Here is a 17690-nt window from a genome sequence, read left to right as displayed (position 1 = left end):
ACCCACATCAATGTAGTTGATTCTTAATAGTTCTCTGGGTAGTTAGGATTGAGAAACAGATGCTGGCCTAGCCAGCGATGCCTACATGACATAAATAAATAATAAACAAGTGAGTCCTATCTGGGGTCCATACTTAGCTACATCCCACCCCTTTTGTGTTTATGGGGTTAGAGATGAAGTCTGCTTCCATGTAAGTGCCTACCACACCAAATCTGTGACTGAGCCAGCACCCTCAACTATCGCAGCTGTACTGTCCCATTGCTTATCGAACAGCAAAACGAACCTGAAAGTTGTTAAAGTTAACATTTCCAAGACTTGGGCAATGCATTTTACTCCCACCAGAAATTCTACAGCAGAGCCCACAACTCCAGCTCATCCTGGCTGATCATCCCTGTTAAATGTAACTATGTGCGATCTGTTTGACCCTGCCCACCCCCATCCCCATCCCTCCATTGGGCTGAGCTTCCAGATCCACCTCCCATCCGTTTAGTCCCAGTTGCATAATACTGTGTTTAATCCTCTCTTTTGAAAGGCCGGGCAGGTTTTGGGTTTGACACAGACGAGGTTTATTGATATAATTTCAGAGATGAGAAATTACACGCGCACAAATCAATTGGCGTGGAGAGGATGGAGCTGTCCATTTTAGCACAGAAGAGGCCAAGGGGAGATATGATGAGAGACAGGGATGTTTAAGAGCATAGATCAATAATGACAAACCTTCCAATGACCAGAGGAACAGTGTTGAGATGATTGGCAAAAAAAACTAAACGGGTCACAAGGAAAAACATTTTACACAATGAGTGACTAGGAATAGGAATGCACTGTCCAATAGGGTGAGAGATACAGATTCTTTCGGAGTTTCAAAAAAGATAATTGAATATAGTCGAAAGAGAAAGAAATTTCAGTGGTATGAAGAGCTAGGCCAACTGGGCTGACATACTCCTGAAAGAATGGTCTCCTTTTCTGCTATATTGTAATAGGACAGTGGGAGATTGGTTATTTCAGTCAGCTGGACAGCTGGCTTGCAATGTCAAGTGATTCCAACAGTGTGGGTTTAATTCCCACACTAACTGAAATTACCATGAAGGTCTCACTTTCTCAACTCATCCCTTGCCTTAAGCTTGGTGACCTCTGGTTAAACCCACCACCAGTCGTCACTCTCTTATGAGGGAGTGGACTGTGACTACACTATGGTCCCTGCAGGAACACCACTTCCTTCATTCTACCCATCTGATAAGCCATCTTATTAAACCCCTCATTTATTTTAACCCTTATTTTCCCTTTCATAGCCAGACTGTGCTCTATTCTACCATCACATGGAAATTGCTGACTGAACATTGGAGAGGCAGCCAAGGGAACAGAGCAAGGCAGTGAAACTGACTGGAGTGCTCCTAAGAGGGCCAGCATGAATTCAGTTGCCAAATGGCCTCCTTCCCTACCGTAAGAAATCTGAGATTTCATGTTGGCCCCAATTTAAAAATGAAACAATGGGCCATCATGATTGCAGGTGACACGTATCCCACCCACTGACAGGGAAAAGAGAAAGGCCTGCATACTGCCCCCTTTGGGCGGGACTGGCTGAGTTAATGCCTTTCATCTCTGGTCAGCAGCTGGCCTTCCACAAGATCAAGGACATTAGGGACAGAAATCTTAGTCCCTCAAAGACTTCCAGCAGTACGTGTGAGACCAATGCACCCAAGACCAACCAAGGGACACAGCCTACAGGTGAATGAAGGGGTGGGGTGGGGTGGGGTGGGGTGGGGGAGATGGTGGGGATTATGGTTGGGGTTAAAAGTTAGGGGTCAGGCACATGAGACAGAGAGGGGTCATGACTCTCTGGAAATCTCTCCCTCACACAGTGGTGAAAGCAGAACCTTTAAGGCAGAGCTAGATAGATTTCTGAAAAGCAAAGGGGATGAAAGGTTATTGAGGGTAGGTGGGAATGAGGTGTAATCGCATCACCTGCAATCAGTCTCCAGGGGCTGAATGGCCTGCTCCAAACTTACACTTTCCTGTGTTCCCAGTGAATCAGCACTGAGTGCAATAAATGAGAAATGTGCTGACACCTCCATCCAGACAACACTGAAAGGTGCTCATAAGCAAATCCAAAGGGCTTTGCCTTTGAGATTCCCCTGCAGTGACTGCCCTGCCCACTTTATCATCTCAATGGCCACCATGTGCCATAAGACCGTAAGAGCATAAGACATTGGAGCAGAGGTCAGGCCATTCAGCCCATCAAGGCAAAAGCGAGGGCTGCAGATGCTGGAAACCAGTGTTTAGATCAGAGTGGTGCTCCTCGGATGCTGCCTGACCTGCTGTGCTTTTCCAGCACCACTCAGAGCTAAACCCCCATTCAGCCCATCGAGTCTGCTCCACCATTCAATCATGGCTGATAAGTTTCTCAACCTTACTTGCCCACTTTCTTCCCATAACCCTCGATACCCTTGACAATCAAGAACCTATCTATCTCTGTCTTAATTATACTCAATGACCCGGCCTCCACAGCCTTCTGTGGCAGTGAATTCCCTAGATTCACCACACTCTGATTGAAGAAGTTTCTCCTTATCTCCGTTCTAAAAGGTCTTCCCTTTCCTCTAAGGCTGTGCCCTTGGGTCCTAGTCTCTCCTACCAATGGAAACATCTTCCCAACATCTACTGTATTCTGTAAGTTTCAATCAGATCCCCCCTCATCATTCTAAATTCCATCGAATGTAGACCCAGAGTCCTCAAACGTTCCTCATATGTGAAGCTTTTCATTCCTGGGACCACAATGGGCTGAGCTTGGGCCAGAGATGAGAGGATTGCTATATGCCACCCTCCCAATAAATTAAATACATGTCTGCGCCCTGCTTCAAAACTCGCCTCAGGGAAGGACATGAAATTCTGCTCAGCAGTTAGTCCTCCGACCTCTTCCAGACTCGACTTTGGTGTAAGCGAGACAACTATAAACATTTCCCCTGATTAACTATCAGTAGCACTGCAGCAAATTTGGGGCTATTGAAAAAGTTTTGAGAACAGAGCACCAACTTTCCGATAACAAATTGTCCTCTTTGAAAAAAAATGCAATATAACTTCTTCAAATTTAACATACTTGTTTGAATATCTAAGTTAGGGTTTCGAGTAGTCTGTCTCTTCACACTATCCTATTCATTTGAAGAAAATTGCTCTATAATGGCGATACATTTCTGCCAGTGTCAATCAACTGTGACATCTTTTCAATGAAATTCTAGATTCATTCTGAGCTGCAGTTATGTTATCAAATGCTGTGCGGGAAAAGGTCAGTCTCATTTACACAGTAACAGCAGGATTTGAATTTCATATTCAGCACCCCAGGTGCAGTTGCTCAGAGCCACACTGCGGCCAAACACCTCATTAACTCACAAGACATAGGCAGTGCTTGGCAGGCAGGCTGGGGCCTCCTCAACTCCATTACTGAAAATGCACCCTATTTTTAATCAGTAAGAGAACCAAGGGCTATGGGGAATAGACAGCAAAGTGGAGTTGAGCGTTAATCAGATCAACCCTGATCTCACTGAATTGCGGAGCAGACTCAATGGGCTGAATGGCCTGGTTTCTGCTCTGACGTCCAAGATCTGAGGCCTTCCCAGACCACACTCGAGACATACCATCCACCAACCCCTGCACTGTATGTGACCCACAGGTGGCACATTCAGCCTTGCCTTTGAAATCTTCTGTCTCAAAATGTGGATATCTTCCTGAGAAGATATGTAATGACACACCTCTGGAGCAGGTGAGTTTTAAACCTGGGACTCCTGGATCAGAGATAGGGACAAGACCAATGTACCACACGAGCCCCCAGCTCAAAGCCATCTCATGTGTCCTCATATCTACATATGCTGTCAGATAATGTTGCTGTGTAGCGCCTTACAACACCAAAGGGTGCTACGGAAATACAAGTTGCTGCCCGCGGCCTGTGATCTGGGTGGCCCCAGATGGAGAGTTAATGGCAACGTGTGTTACTTCCAGCAAGTGATTTAGCTTGCACCTTCTAGTTAAAAAAAAATTGACTGTAATTTTCATAACACCATGGGTAGCAAATTAAAATAATTGTGCACTGATGCAGACTTAATGAAGCAATAGCGAGTGTTCGAGCAAAGCTAACTAGACGTTGCTTCACAGTTGCAGTCATTATCCCTTTTAAAGTAGTTACAAAATAAAAATATCTAACTAGACAACAAAGCCTGTTACAATATGTGCTAATGATCCTCCAGTGACAAAGTACTGTAGTAGATCAAGAAATGGAAAGGCCATATCCATTACCTAATGGGAAAGGAAGATTGAGGGCAGCACAATGATTCGTACTGCAACCTCACAGCGCCAGGGACCCGGATTCGACTTCACCCTCAGGTGACTGTGTGGAGTTTGCGTGTTCTCCGTGTCTGCCTGGGTTTCCTCTGGGTGCTCCGGTTTCCTCCCACAGTCCAATGATGTGCAGGTTAGGTGGATTGGCCATGGAAAAATGCAGGGATAGGGTAGAGGGAAAGGTCTGAGCGGGATGCTGTTTGGACAGATGGTGAAGACTTGATGGGCTGAATGGCCTGCTTCCCCAATGTAGGGATTCTATGATTCCAAGGGAATTAAACGGGAAGCACCACATGGAATAAACAGCAGAATTCGGTATTCTGAAGCTCCATCCTTGCAGCCGAAGGTACCAATTTTTACCAGAAACGGTGGTGGGAATTTGTCCAAACTGGATTTCTCCATTTCTTATAGAATCCCTACAGTGCAGATAGAGACCATTTGACCTATCCAGGCTACACTGACCCTCCAAAGAATGACCCACTCTAACCCCTGCATTTATCATGGCTAGTCCACTTAGGCTACACATCCCTGGACAATACAAGGCAATTTAGCGTGGCCAATTCATATCTGTATATAGATAAAAGCAAATTAATGTAGATGCTGGAATCTGAAACCAAAAGAGAAAATGCTGGCAAATCTCAGCAGGTCTGGGAGCATCAAAGGGTCAGTTAGACTCGAAACATCAGCTCTTTTCTCTCCTTACAGATGCTGTCACATTTGCTGAGATTTTCCAGCATTTTCTCTCACATCTGTGGGAGCACCTGGCAAAAACCCACATAGATACAGGGAGAATGTGCAAACCCCATGCAGACAATCACCCAAAGTGAGAACTGAACCCGGGTCCCTGATGCTGTGAGGCAGCAATGCTAACCACTGAGTTTCCATACCATCCTCCTGTAGTCTCCAAGTGCTTGATTCTGAACTCTACACTCCACAACGGTATACAGTAAATGGCTTTGGACAGGGTGCACCAGGGATCCTCTAGAACATTAGAGGGGCAGTAAAACAGATTGGGCGTGAGGTTGGGGTGATTAGGCCAGCCTTGTACATAGAATATTTAGGACTAAACGAATTGAGGTACATAAGGGGACAAGATGGAGAAAAACGGTCTCATCCAGTGGACATGGCCTGAAGCAAAATTACAGACATAATGTTAGACCATTAAGGGATGATCTCAGGAGGGGATGTGGAAATCTGAAATCCTCGCTCTTCAGTGCAAATGAAGATTTTCAAGCTGAGGTTGACAGATTTTTTTTTATTAGATGAGTCTGGATTTTCAGAGTTGAGATGCAAATCCATGATCGAACTAATAATGGTACAGACTGGAGGGGCAAAGTAGCCCCACATTTATTACTATGTTTTTAGAGGAACATCTCTCGATGCCTCTCAAAATGATGAGGTAATCACAGCTGACGAAAGAAAAGGCTAACTCGCAATTCCACTCCACACTCTAGCATGTCCTCACAAAGTCCCCAAACATTTCACAGTCAGTGGGTTACTTCTGATGTGCTATCACTGTTATTGAGTAAGGAAGCACAGCATTGCACAGGAGTGAATAAATGGCTGGCTTACCTATTTTTAATGTTGTTCACTGAATCAACAATGTAGGCCTGGACATCAGGAGAACAGTCTCCTCCTCCTGGCAATACTTACAGGTGACCATGTACAGCCATATACAATATTCCTTTAGCTACTACTCCAAAACATTAACAGCAATACCACAATCCTTGTTAATATTTCTAGACTTCCCAGCCTGCATGCAGAAAACACAAAACAAAATCTGCAGAGGCAATATGAACTAGCTCCTGGAGCATCTAAAGAGTTTAGTTTTTAAATAACTGAGAGAAGTATCTGTCAACCAGCAAATATTCCTATTTTGAGAGCAGGACAGGTTGGAAAGAAAGAACGAGATAATAGCAAAGAAAAACCGTGTCATAGACACATGAGCAGAACGTTAAATCAGTACAGCTCCTTATCAGGATGAAAGCGAAGGGATATGCCCAATGTTTCTGCAAACTAAGGTGGGGCTGGCTATAGGCAGCACCATGAGACAACAAGATACTGCTGCCCCACACACTCTTGCAAAATGAGGCTACAATTGCAGTGTTTTTTTCTAACAAGATTCTTGATGAGCTGCCAGAGCATGTCAGAGACGTGGAGAAATCTCATGGCTTGGTTGGTTAGCAAATCAAGGTTTTGTGTTCAGTAAAAACATTTATATGAACCATCAGCAGAAGCAACTTCTTTCTCCTATTTCCTCCTCCAGCAGAGGTACGGCTCTTTGAGGGAGTGAGAATGGTTCCATTGGTGTCAACTACCTTCCTTTACCATATCCCCTTTTGGCTACTCAACTCAAGCTTGTAAACAGCAACCCAATGGTCTAGCTGAGGTATTTAAGGGATTAAAGAGGTCTACACATTGGACAATGGTGGTCTGTTACAGTTCACTCAGGAATCAGAGTTCAAAATTGAAAAGTTCAAAACACAGGTTGGCATCACTATTGTTTGACAGGAATCAGGGAGTGCTGATCAAGATCAACAAGGTCAAGGGTTTAATGGTTTACCTCAGCCCCATCTTTTCAACCCTGGGGAGAGCAGGTTTCACAGGTACCCAAGTTGTAACCCAATGGATTTCTCTGGCCCTAACCTCTGGGTAGCCCACTGCAGCATTCCTATTGCAGTTAAATCGAGGTAGACCAATGTCACAGAGATCAAGAATTGTTTACGCTAAACTAAAACAAAGAATTGCAGTTGCTGGAGATCTGAAAGAAATTGCCTCTGAAACTCAGCAGGTCTAGCAGCATGTGTGTGTGGAAAACAGAATTAACAACATCAGAACCCTCAGCAGTACACTCTGCTTTCTCTCCACAGATGCTGCCAGAGCTGCTGAGTTTCACCAGCAATTACTGTTTTCCGTTGAAGAATCATTACGTTCTCTATGCCACTACCCTGCAGAGAGAATGAACTAATGAGCTGTCCTCAAAGCTTAAACAACAGAATAACAACTTATATTTGCATTTCAGACGTCCCAAAGGTAATCCACAAGGGATGGAAACAGAAGCCAAGCAGTGCTATAGGAATTAGGGGACTGGAGGTTTCATTTTAACTTGCTGAAATCAAAATTAAAAGAGATTCAGAATGGCCTCAAAATGGGGCAGAGAGACTGACCATTTTCTTAATATCAATGCTGCATCCACTGTAGTTGTTTCTTCACTTATTTGGGAGACAGGGGACAAACTACATTTCCCTAATTTCTAATGGACCCTTAGGGTCACCTGCTCCAATCAGCCCATTAAGCTTACCCCATCATTCAATACATTTATGCCTGGTTGAACATTTCAAAGCACAGAACTAGGGACAGGCCATTTGGGCCATTGTGTTTGTACAAGCCATTTCACAAGGATATTCCCTCCCCTTCATTCTACTCTCAGTCTCCCATATTAGGTTCTTCTCTGGTGTTTGTGCGTGTCCACTTTCCTTTTAAAAGCAACACTAAATTTAGTCTCCCCTAGCATTTATGAAGGAGCAGTGCATTCTAGAAGGCAACTCAGAGAGTCATATAACACACAAGATGCCCTTCAGCCCATCGAGTTTGTGCCAACCTACCCACACTAATTCGACTTTCCGGCAGTTGGCCCATAGCCTGGGGTGTTATGACATTTCAAGTGCTCTTCCAAGTACTTTTTAAAAGGTCGTGAGGTTTCCTGCCTCAACTCCCCTCCAAGGCAGATTCCCACCCACCATGCCTGGAAAAGGTTTACCCCTGACCTTGAGTGTGTAATGTAGAGCGACAGTTCAGCACCATTCTGAGGCAGTGCTGCACTCTCCACAGTGCTGCCTTCTGGGGAGCAGTGAATTGAAGGTTCCTCCCTTTCTTCAGAGAAACAAGAAACACTGTTTGCAGTATCCAGCTGTTAGATTCATTGTCAGCATAGGGATCTCCCATGACAAGGATCTAGATGATCTAGTGTGGTAGAGTAATCTAATTACATCAAAGCACCAGCCATTTTCACAAATAAATCTCAAGACTTACCACAAAGTCCTTTGCTAATAACTTTGATCCTTCGCTGCTGTGTGCACTGGGCCATATCCAACTCACACTCATTACTGTACGTGGAATAATCGGATCCACAAACCGGGGCGATGACAGGCGGGCAGGCACTTTTCTTGCAGACGCACATTCCCTTAGTTGGCTCTTTGGGATCTTTCTCACAGACAGCTCCAAACCCACAGAGGACACCTCGACACACTGAGGAAGGAAGGAGAGAATGTTATCATCAGATCCCAGTGTGTCCAATAAACATAGCTTCTACCCTTTCAAAATAAACCTACAAATCAGGTTAAACAGCCCCTGATGGAACACTATTACAAAAAACACAATCAAACAGTTAACAGTAATTTATAAAAGGTGAATGAAAACTTATTAAATCAAGATGCTGTTGCCTGGGGTGATAATGCACTCCATCTTCTCTGCGCCCATTGGTCTCAAAAGGTCTCTATCATGCCAGTGGGCACTACAGGACATTTGAGTGCAAGAAGTAAGAGAAGCGCAGAGGTGGGCATGATGACCCTTTCCACAGCCCACTGCCTGGACCTGTTAATGGCCACTTAGACCAAGCCCATGAATAGAACCAGGACGAGGACCTGGGAACTGGCAACTCTTCCACACACAGGGTGCCCATCAACCAGGATTGAGGGTCGACTTGCAACACAGTGAGAAATGCCCACAACTGAATCAGCGAACATCTACTACAGCAATGTTTACACCCTGATCAGTGATTGGGTATGGAAATAGCAGAGGTTACATCAGCAATAGCATCATGAGGGAGGCAAAAGAAGCAATGATTAATGACTGAGGACATGGGGCTGTACATAATTTCTATAGATAGATCTGCATAATATTTGCAGCACAGAAACAAACCATTTGACCCAATTAGTCCATGACTGTGTTTATGTTCCATACAAACCTTCTCCCTCTTCATTAAAACCTCTCTGCCTGCCTCTCCCCCTTATGTAGAGCATCCTCTTACCAGATGTTCTCCTTGTTTTGTCTAGGCTGCCTTCTGGACTGGTTCCCACTCCCAACTTGAACAACACTGGCCTAGCTGCAAGGACCATTTAAAAAAAAATCATTTTTGAAAAGATTGGGTGGGGGTGGGGGTGGGGGTGGGGGTGGAGGGAGAGGGAGGTTGAGAAGTGCCTCTCCTTTACTGAGCCATCCCCAACTTCTGTTGCATCTTCCAGCTTTGAAAGGCCACCCACCATTTGTAACTGGCTGGTGAGTCAATCTGCCAGCATGAAGTGGTGACTTTGGGGAAAATCACACAGTGTGACCGTTTCCCACATGGTACAGGCATTCTCACCTCTGTTTAAGCCAGACCGTGGTTTTCAGGAAACTATAGGGGAAATCCTGCCCAATACCCTCGGGTCATGGAGAAATAACTAGTTGACTGAATGTTCTTGCAGTGCCAAGGTTGGCAAGGCTATGGACCAAATGCTGAAAATGGGATTAGAATAGGTCAGTGTTTGTTCTTGACCAGTGCAATCTTGATAGGCCAAATAGCCTTTTTCTATCTATAGACCTTTATGACAATGAGTCTAAATAGTATTGATGTTACAATAATTGAAAATCAGTGACTAAAGTAAGATTTATAAAGGAGCCTACATACCTTTAACCTCTAATTCTGATGAGTCTTAATATATTCATGTGTTATTTACTGCTTTTAGATATCTGTGGAATATTTTCAGCACATTTGTTTTTGATTCAATTTTCTCAAATACTTGTTTCTCTTTATATCTGGCTGTAAAATTTCTTCCTCACAGTGCCAATACTTTATCAAGACAGCCCATCATAGTTTTACTGCAATCCAAAATTTCTCACTTCTTTAGGTCTATCTTTAGAGTCAATTAATTAAGTTTTTGATGTGGTTATCTGCTGGTACAAAGTTTAATTACATGGGGTGGAATTTTTTTTTTTGTTAAAGTACTTTTGGGGTGAGGGGGAAGAGGAGGGGAGCGAGGTGTGGTGACTAACATGTGACCCTGACTGTCACTCGCCAATCAGATCACCAAGAACTTTGACCAATTCCTCGACAAATCATTAGCCTCTATGCTGGCGCCCTGGCAGCTGGCCAGAAACTGCTGGCCAATCAGAGCCCAGCAGCCTCCAGGTCCTAAACTACATCCCAATGTATCTGGAAACAGTAAGATTAATTTTTTTTATACTCTTATCGTGGGGTGGAGTCATGATAGAATGGGATGGGATGAAGTGGGGTGGGGAGGTGGTGAGTTGAGGGATCTGAAATGGGCATTAATTAACCACACCAGGACCTTAATCATTGGCGAGTTAAGAAAGGTGCCCATGGATGTTCACACCCAGAACTTAATTTGTAAGGAAACGAGAAGGGTTTGATTTTTCTCCAGGGCCAACCCACCCAATTAGTTCCCCTTCTCACCACTTCCACAGAAGGGAAAATCACCCCCGTACCCTGGGTGTTACAACATGAGGTTGGTTAGCTCAGTTGGCTTGCAATGTAGACTGACAACAATGGCGCAAGTTCAACTCCCTCCCTGGCTGAGGTCACCATGGAAGTCCCACCTTCCTGATCTTACCCCTCACTTGAGGCATTGTGACCTCAGGTTAAACCACCCACCAATCATCTGTCCTCTAAGGAGAGAGCAATTTTATAAGCCTCTGCAACATTACCTATTATGTGAACAACATAATATCTTCTAGTTGTGCCAGCCTTGTAATGCTAATATTTGAAGGTACTGATAAATGGAAATAAGTAATATGTTTAGTGAAGGAGATTCACAGTGTGGCGAGCTGACAGAACTGTCACATCTCTTCTGATTTTTTTTTGTTAGACTAGTGCTTTAAGGGTTATTGGACCAAGACAGGTAATTGGAAATATGACTCCATAAAGGGTGAAAGAGGCTTGAAGAGCTGAATGGTCTATTCCTGTTCTGATGTTCCTAAATTCTTATCTGTTAAATATGACAATTTCCAGGATTGTTTGGACGAATCCATAAAATATTGTCTTGCATTTAAATTCTACTCACTTGTTTATGGAAGACAAGACAACAGTCTGATTATGGAGTATATGGGATTAGATGGTAGCCTCTGACATCTGGTTTGAATTTAACCCAGACCAGATCATTTGTGACCTGCAGGGGTTCTACCTGAAATGGGCTGAGACAGTGTCAACTCATCTGCATGGACTCCACCAATCAAATCTGTCCTTAATTGTCTGCAAATATCACATCTCTGATGTCCAGATGTTCAGGGTAAGTAGTGGTTACAATTTTAGAATCATATAGGTGTACAGTACAGAAAAAGGCCTTCTAGCCCATCAAGTCTGCACCAGTTAAAAATGACCAACTAAATATTTTAATCACCGGTACTGATGCACCAGCATCGAGCCAAAGAGGGGAACACAGTCTCCTCCATCTCTGTCCTTGGAGAGCACAGTGGAAAGCAGTCACCTTCCAACATTCAATTCCTCAGCACCAACATCCTTCAATTTGATGAACATAAAACCAAAACAAAAAATACACTTCAAATCAACATTAAACTCTTCATCACAGTCATTGAGTGGGAGTTGCTCCTGTGCTCAGAAAGCAGAAAAGTCCTAACTTTCGAGATGAAAGTGATTTGTTCTTTTTTTCCCTCTTGCAGGGAAATTGCAATAAGAATGAAGTCCCAAGGTCAATGGATTGGCATCAAGTAAGATGGATTATAATTGGTATCTGCGTGTTTTCACTCCATTACCTTCCAGGATCTTGAATAAAGTCCATCATTGTCTTTTTTTTTTGACCTGTAGTTATTTCTTAACGATTAAGTTGGTCCTGCCAGAAATGGGATGCTTAATGGTCAAGTGTTCTTACCCTATTCAGACACAATAATTTCTAAAGTGCCTTATAATGCTTGAGATCCCAGCGAAAATGTGATCGCACATCAGTAAGGGAGCCATTTGGCTGCGTTCTTTATTTTGATAATTTTTGTCTTTCCTTTTCCAATGTATCTTCTTGTTTCTTTATTAACCAAGGCATAGTTTAAAGGCAGGGTGGTGATGCTGGGACTGTATAAAATGCTGGCTAGGCCACAGTGACAGCATTGTGTGAAGTCCTGGAATCCACATTTTTGGAGGGATGTGATTACACTGGAGAGGATACAGAGGAGATGATAAAAATAGAGGATGCCAGAAATCACAAACAAAAACAGACATTACTGGAAAAGCTCAGCAGGTCTGGCAGCAGCCTGGAGAGAAATCAGAGTTAACGTTTCAGGCCCAGTGACCCTTCTTCAGGATGTTCCCAATTACCAGGATGTTCCCAATTACCAGAATGTTACCTGGGCTGAAGAGTTTTAGTTATCGCTGGATAGACAAGGATTGTTTTCCTTGGAGCAGAGGCAGGACATGACACAGATGCACAGGGGCGGCACGGTGGCGCAGTGGTTAGCACTGCTGCCTCACAGCACTAGGGTCCCAGGTTCGATTCCAGCCTCAGCCAACTGTCTGTGTGGAGTTTGCACATTCTCCCCGTGTCTGCAAGGGTTTCCTCTGGGTGCTCTGGTTTCCTCCCACAGTCCAAAGATGCGCAGGTCAGGTGAATTGGCCATTCTAAATTGCCCATAGTGTTAGGTGCATTATTCAGAGGGAAACGGGTCTGGGTGGGTTACTCCTTGGAGGGTCGGTGTGGACTTGTTGGGCCGAAGGGCCTGTCTCCACACTGTAGGGAATCTAAATTATAGATAGGGTAGACAGGAAGGAACTTTTCCTCTTGGTGGAGGGATCAGCGATGACAGAGCAGAGATTTAAGATAAGGAGCAGGACGTTAGATAGAATGTAAAGAAAAATCCTTTCACCTCAGGGGTGATGGGAATCTGGAACTTGCTGCCTGAAAGGATAGAGAATGGCAGAAACCCTTGTAACATTTTATCAAGAATTTTAACATGCATTTATGATTCCAAGGCGTTCAGTGCTGTAGACTACATGCTGAAAAATGGCATTAGCATAGTTAGGTGTTTTTAGTCAGTGCGGACTTGAGGGGCCAAAGGGCATTTTTCTCTACTAAAAACCTATTCTGTGGTGTAGCAACTCTCACATCATTTCCCCATTCCATTCTCGGTGTGCATGGTGTTTTTTGGTAAATGTTGGCAAGTTATTTGACCATAATGGTGACATCGACATCCACCCCTTGCTCTCAGGCAATATGCATCTTCCAGCAGTTATTGAGTAGTCACCAAAATCAGAAACAATGGGTGACTTTCCTATCCCTCTGTTTGGAGGAAAGTGGGGGATTCTTTTGTACATGTAGCTTCCTCAGCAATACTTTATTCAAAAGCATTAACACAGCAGCTCTGCAGTGATGGGTGTATGGTAGCCCACAATAACCAGTAAACTGTAATGCATTTGCACAGTTTTAATTTCCATCCCATCCAGTTGCTAAGACTGAGATCAACTTAAAGACTACAAAAGCTGTGTTGTAAAAGAAAAGATTTCAGTGCAAGTCTCCAGGTAGAGGAATTCTACAGTCCCCTGAGCATTTTCCATTGTTTCCTTTCACAGAACCTGTGATCCAGTCTTAGTCAGGCTGCACAGGTTCCCCATTAATAATCCAGGCTGATTACCAGCCTCAATTCCATCAGATTTTACTCACAATACTCACTCCAGCTTCCAGAAGCTGGCTCAGCAGATCATAACATTTCGTCAGCGCACGAAGATTTATAAATAAATACCTGACCCAATTAAATTGTGACTTGAGGCAAAGGACAGATTATCTTTTTAAAAATGGAAAGAAAACATCAAGTTTTCCAAAAAAAAACAATGGGGTAAGCTAGGAGAGCGAGCACCTCCCCAAAATGCTATTAAATCTACAGTCAGGTAATGGTTAGGTGAATTCATTCTTCTGGTTTGCTAAGCAATGCAAATCGAAGCTCGAGTTACAGCTGAATTCTGTCTCCATTCTCTTGGCAATGACCTAAATTGAAGGCTGTGCATCAGAAACAATTCCCATTCCCACCAGCATACTGTACGTTTAAAGGCACATTGCACGTTTTAAGCCACACTGTGCACTTAAAGTCAGACTGCATTTTTAAAAGCATGAATCTCAGTAAACTGGGTGGGGGGGCTGGGTGGGTGGTAAATGCGGACAGTTGTACAGCACTGATGCTTGTCGATATGTAGTTCCATCACAGTTCACTCACAATACACACAAACAATCACTGTTATAGGGCAGAGCTTCAAGGAGAGGAATTTGCCAATATTCTGGTGACATTAAAATACAAGTCGAGGGCTCAGGTGGTGCAGTGGTAATGTCCCTAACTCTATTCCAGGAGCCCTGTGTTCAAGTCCCATTTGTTTCAAAGGTGTGTCACAGAAGATATTAGGAAGTTGATTAGGAACATCTCTCAATGCACAGGAAGCAAAAAAAGATCATAGCATCATACAACATGGAAACAGATCCTTCAGTCCAACTCAACTGCTTCGACCAGACATCTCATCCTGGCCTAGTTCTGTTTGCCAGCATTTGACCCATATTCCTCTAACCCTCTATTCACATACCCATCATGAGGTACTTATTTATGGTATTATTTGTCTGCTTAGCACGCAAAACAGTACTTTTCACTGTATCTCATTTTTTCACGCAGAGGGTGGCGCGTGTATGGGACAAACTACCAGAGGAAGTGATGGAGACTAGTACAATTACAATATTTAAAAGCACCCAGATGGGCAAATGAATTGGAAGGGTTTAGACAGGTATGGGCCAAATGCTGGCAAATGAGACTGGGTCAGATTGGGATGCATGGTCGTAAAATAGTTGCAGATTGTTTCCCTCCGAAGTGGTGATGCAGGTTAGTAAATGATACACTTGGGAACCATCCATTTCCTGGACCCTTTCATGATGTCAGAATCTCTGATTTATATTTGCTAACCACTACTCTCACCTCTCGAAGAGAGCTGTGTTTCAACTGTTTAGTCATCAGCAGTTCACGGCTAGCTCACTGGAAGCTGTTCGGCATTTTGTCTGCAGTAGCAGCAATTCCTTCAGCTATCCTGTACTAGTTTCAGAAGGTGGTTCTGGATTAGTGGGGCTGGAAGAGCACAGCAGTTCAGGCAACATCCAAGGAGCTTCGAAATCGACATTTCGGGCAGAAGGTGCTTCCTAAACCTCTCTCTCTCTCTCTCTGCTCCTTTAAGGGTCACCTTTAAGACCAATCTATAACACAAGCTTTGCCTAACCTAGTATATTTCCTTTAGTGGTTTGGTGTTGCATTTAGTTGAATAATGCCTCCATGAGAAGCCTTGGATCATTTTACTACATTAATAATTTGGTGTAAGTTGTGGCTGGCAGGTAACTGGACTGTCAGGGCAGGGGAGATATGATTAACCTGGTTATTCTTAGAGATCCATAAGCAAGCAGCTGGGAAACACGAGAGTGACCAAGAGTGAGGAGAGCTATCCCCGTCTGTGGCTCAGTGACGCAGAGCTGGATTGTGATGAGTCAGAAACTTGACGAGGTGGGCAGCAGTTTGGACTGGGCATTAGCAGAAAATGCAGGCCCTTTCTCTCAGAAAGAAGCAGCTGACGGGGAACCTCATGTCTTTAAAATTAGAAATGTCAGAGCAGGAGGAGGCTGTTCAGCTCCTCACGCCCCTCAACCGTTCTCGGTCATGGCTGCTCATCTAACTCAGACCCACATTCCCAGGCAATCCCCGGATCCCTTGACATCAGCAGCAAATATAAATCTATCCATCTTGGCTTTGGGTTTAGTTAATGACGGAAATTCCTCAGCACTCCAGGGTAGAGAATTATTAACATTCACCTCCCACTGAGTGAGGAATTTCATTCCCTTTTCAGCTCTGGAACGCTGTTTATACATATGGTCCAATACTCACTGGTAGTATTTTAAGTAATAGTTTATCTGTGAGCTGTAACACAGCATCTTTTCATTGATGGGGAAATGGCAGCCCATTACATTTGGAAAACTATAACGCAGATGGTAGTGTTGACAGCGGGAATAACGGAAAGTACTGGGAGTACTCTCCATTCCTCATTAAATATTGCCATGGGATTTTTAACATCTATCGGAACTGACAGACCGAGTTTTATATTTCATTGGAAAGTGAACATCTCCAACAAGTCAGTTCTGTCTGTATTGTTAAGAATGTGGCGCTGGAAAAGCACAGTAGGTCAGGCAGCATCCAAGGAGCAGGAGAATCAACATTTCGGGCAAAAGCCCTTCATCAGGAATGAGACTGTGAGCCGAGGGGGTGGTGAGATAAATGGGAGGGGGGATGGGGCTGGGAGTATGGTGGCTGAGAGTGTGATAGGTGGATGGAAATAGGTCGGAGAGGAGGGTGAAGCGGATAGATGGGAAGGAGGGTGGGCAGGTAGGACAGGCCATGAGGGTGGTGCCGATTTGGAAGGTTGGAACTGGGATAAGGTGGGGGGAGGGGAAATGGGGAAACTGGTGAAATCCACATTGATCCCATGCGCTTGGAGGGTCCCAAGGTGGAAGATGAGATGCTCTTCCTACAGGCGTCGGGTGGTTCGGGAGTGGCGACAGAGGAGGGCCCAGGACCTGCACCACACTCTCAACTCTAATCTCAGCAACCGCAGTCCTCACTTTCACCTGTCTGTATTGTAACTCCAGTGCTCACTTAGGCTAGGTCTTCAATAAGGCTTAAACCTGCAATTTTCTGATTCAGAGGAAGGTTTGCTGCAAACTTAGCAATATTGATACTCGTAATAAAGGAACAGTGCTGACAGGTTGATAGATTCTATGTATATGCCAGACACAATAACTTTTAATATAAAGGTATTTAACCTCCTCCATTTTGCACAAAGAGTAGTATTTGACAGGCTTCTTTTCTTTCAGGTCTATTGATGTTGAGTTAATTGCCCTTCCTTGGGTTTTTTTTACTACTATTCTTAGCCAAAACATTTCTTCACTCTCTTCAATTTCAGTTGTCCATAGCTGGCTATCACCATAGCAAGTTGAATGATTACCTTCACACTGAGAGATCATTTTGTTTTAACCATCAAAAATGGCTTTTGCTTTGTGCACCTGCATCTCCCACACTCCTTTTCCCTTCTACTTTCTTGTTCCCCAGGACAAGAACATTTACATTCATCTCATTGACCCACTGGGGATTTCATTAACATATTCTCACTCAGGCCCAATGGCAATCATTGGACAGCAGCTGAGAATAGAATACAAGACAGGGACACCCCCACCCTTTGCTGAGTGAGGTTTTCAATTCTGCAAAAAGCACAGCAGGTCAGGCAGCATCCGAGGAGCAGGAGAATCGACATTTCGGGCATAAGCCCTTCATCAGGATTCTCCTGCTTCTCGAATGCT

The 17690-nt window shown here is 44.1% G+C and overlaps 1 protein-coding gene across 9 annotated transcripts in view; it reads right to left on the bottom strand.

Annotated features, from left to right (window-relative positions):
- agrn (agrin) overlaps positions 1–17690 on the bottom strand; it is a 513439-nt gene that overhangs the window by 158049 nt on the left and 337700 nt on the right. For all 9 annotated transcript variants that reach the window (XM_072586197.1, XM_072586199.1, XM_072586200.1 and 6 more), the window contains one exon: positions 8356–8571. In XM_072586197.1, coding sequence (XP_072442298.1) covers positions 8356–8571 — 216 coding nt within the window. The remainder of the gene's footprint in view (positions 1–8355; positions 8572–17690) is intronic.

The sequence above is a fragment of the Chiloscyllium punctatum genome, chromosome 16 (assembly GCF_047496795.1).
Source record: "Chiloscyllium punctatum isolate Juve2018m chromosome 16, sChiPun1.3, whole genome shotgun sequence".
NCBI classification, from domain to species: Eukaryota; Metazoa; Chordata; class Chondrichthyes; order Orectolobiformes; family Hemiscylliidae; genus Chiloscyllium; species Chiloscyllium punctatum.
The sequence above is the reverse complement of the archived record's forward strand: the minus strand, read 5'-3'. Positions and strand labels throughout refer to the sequence as shown.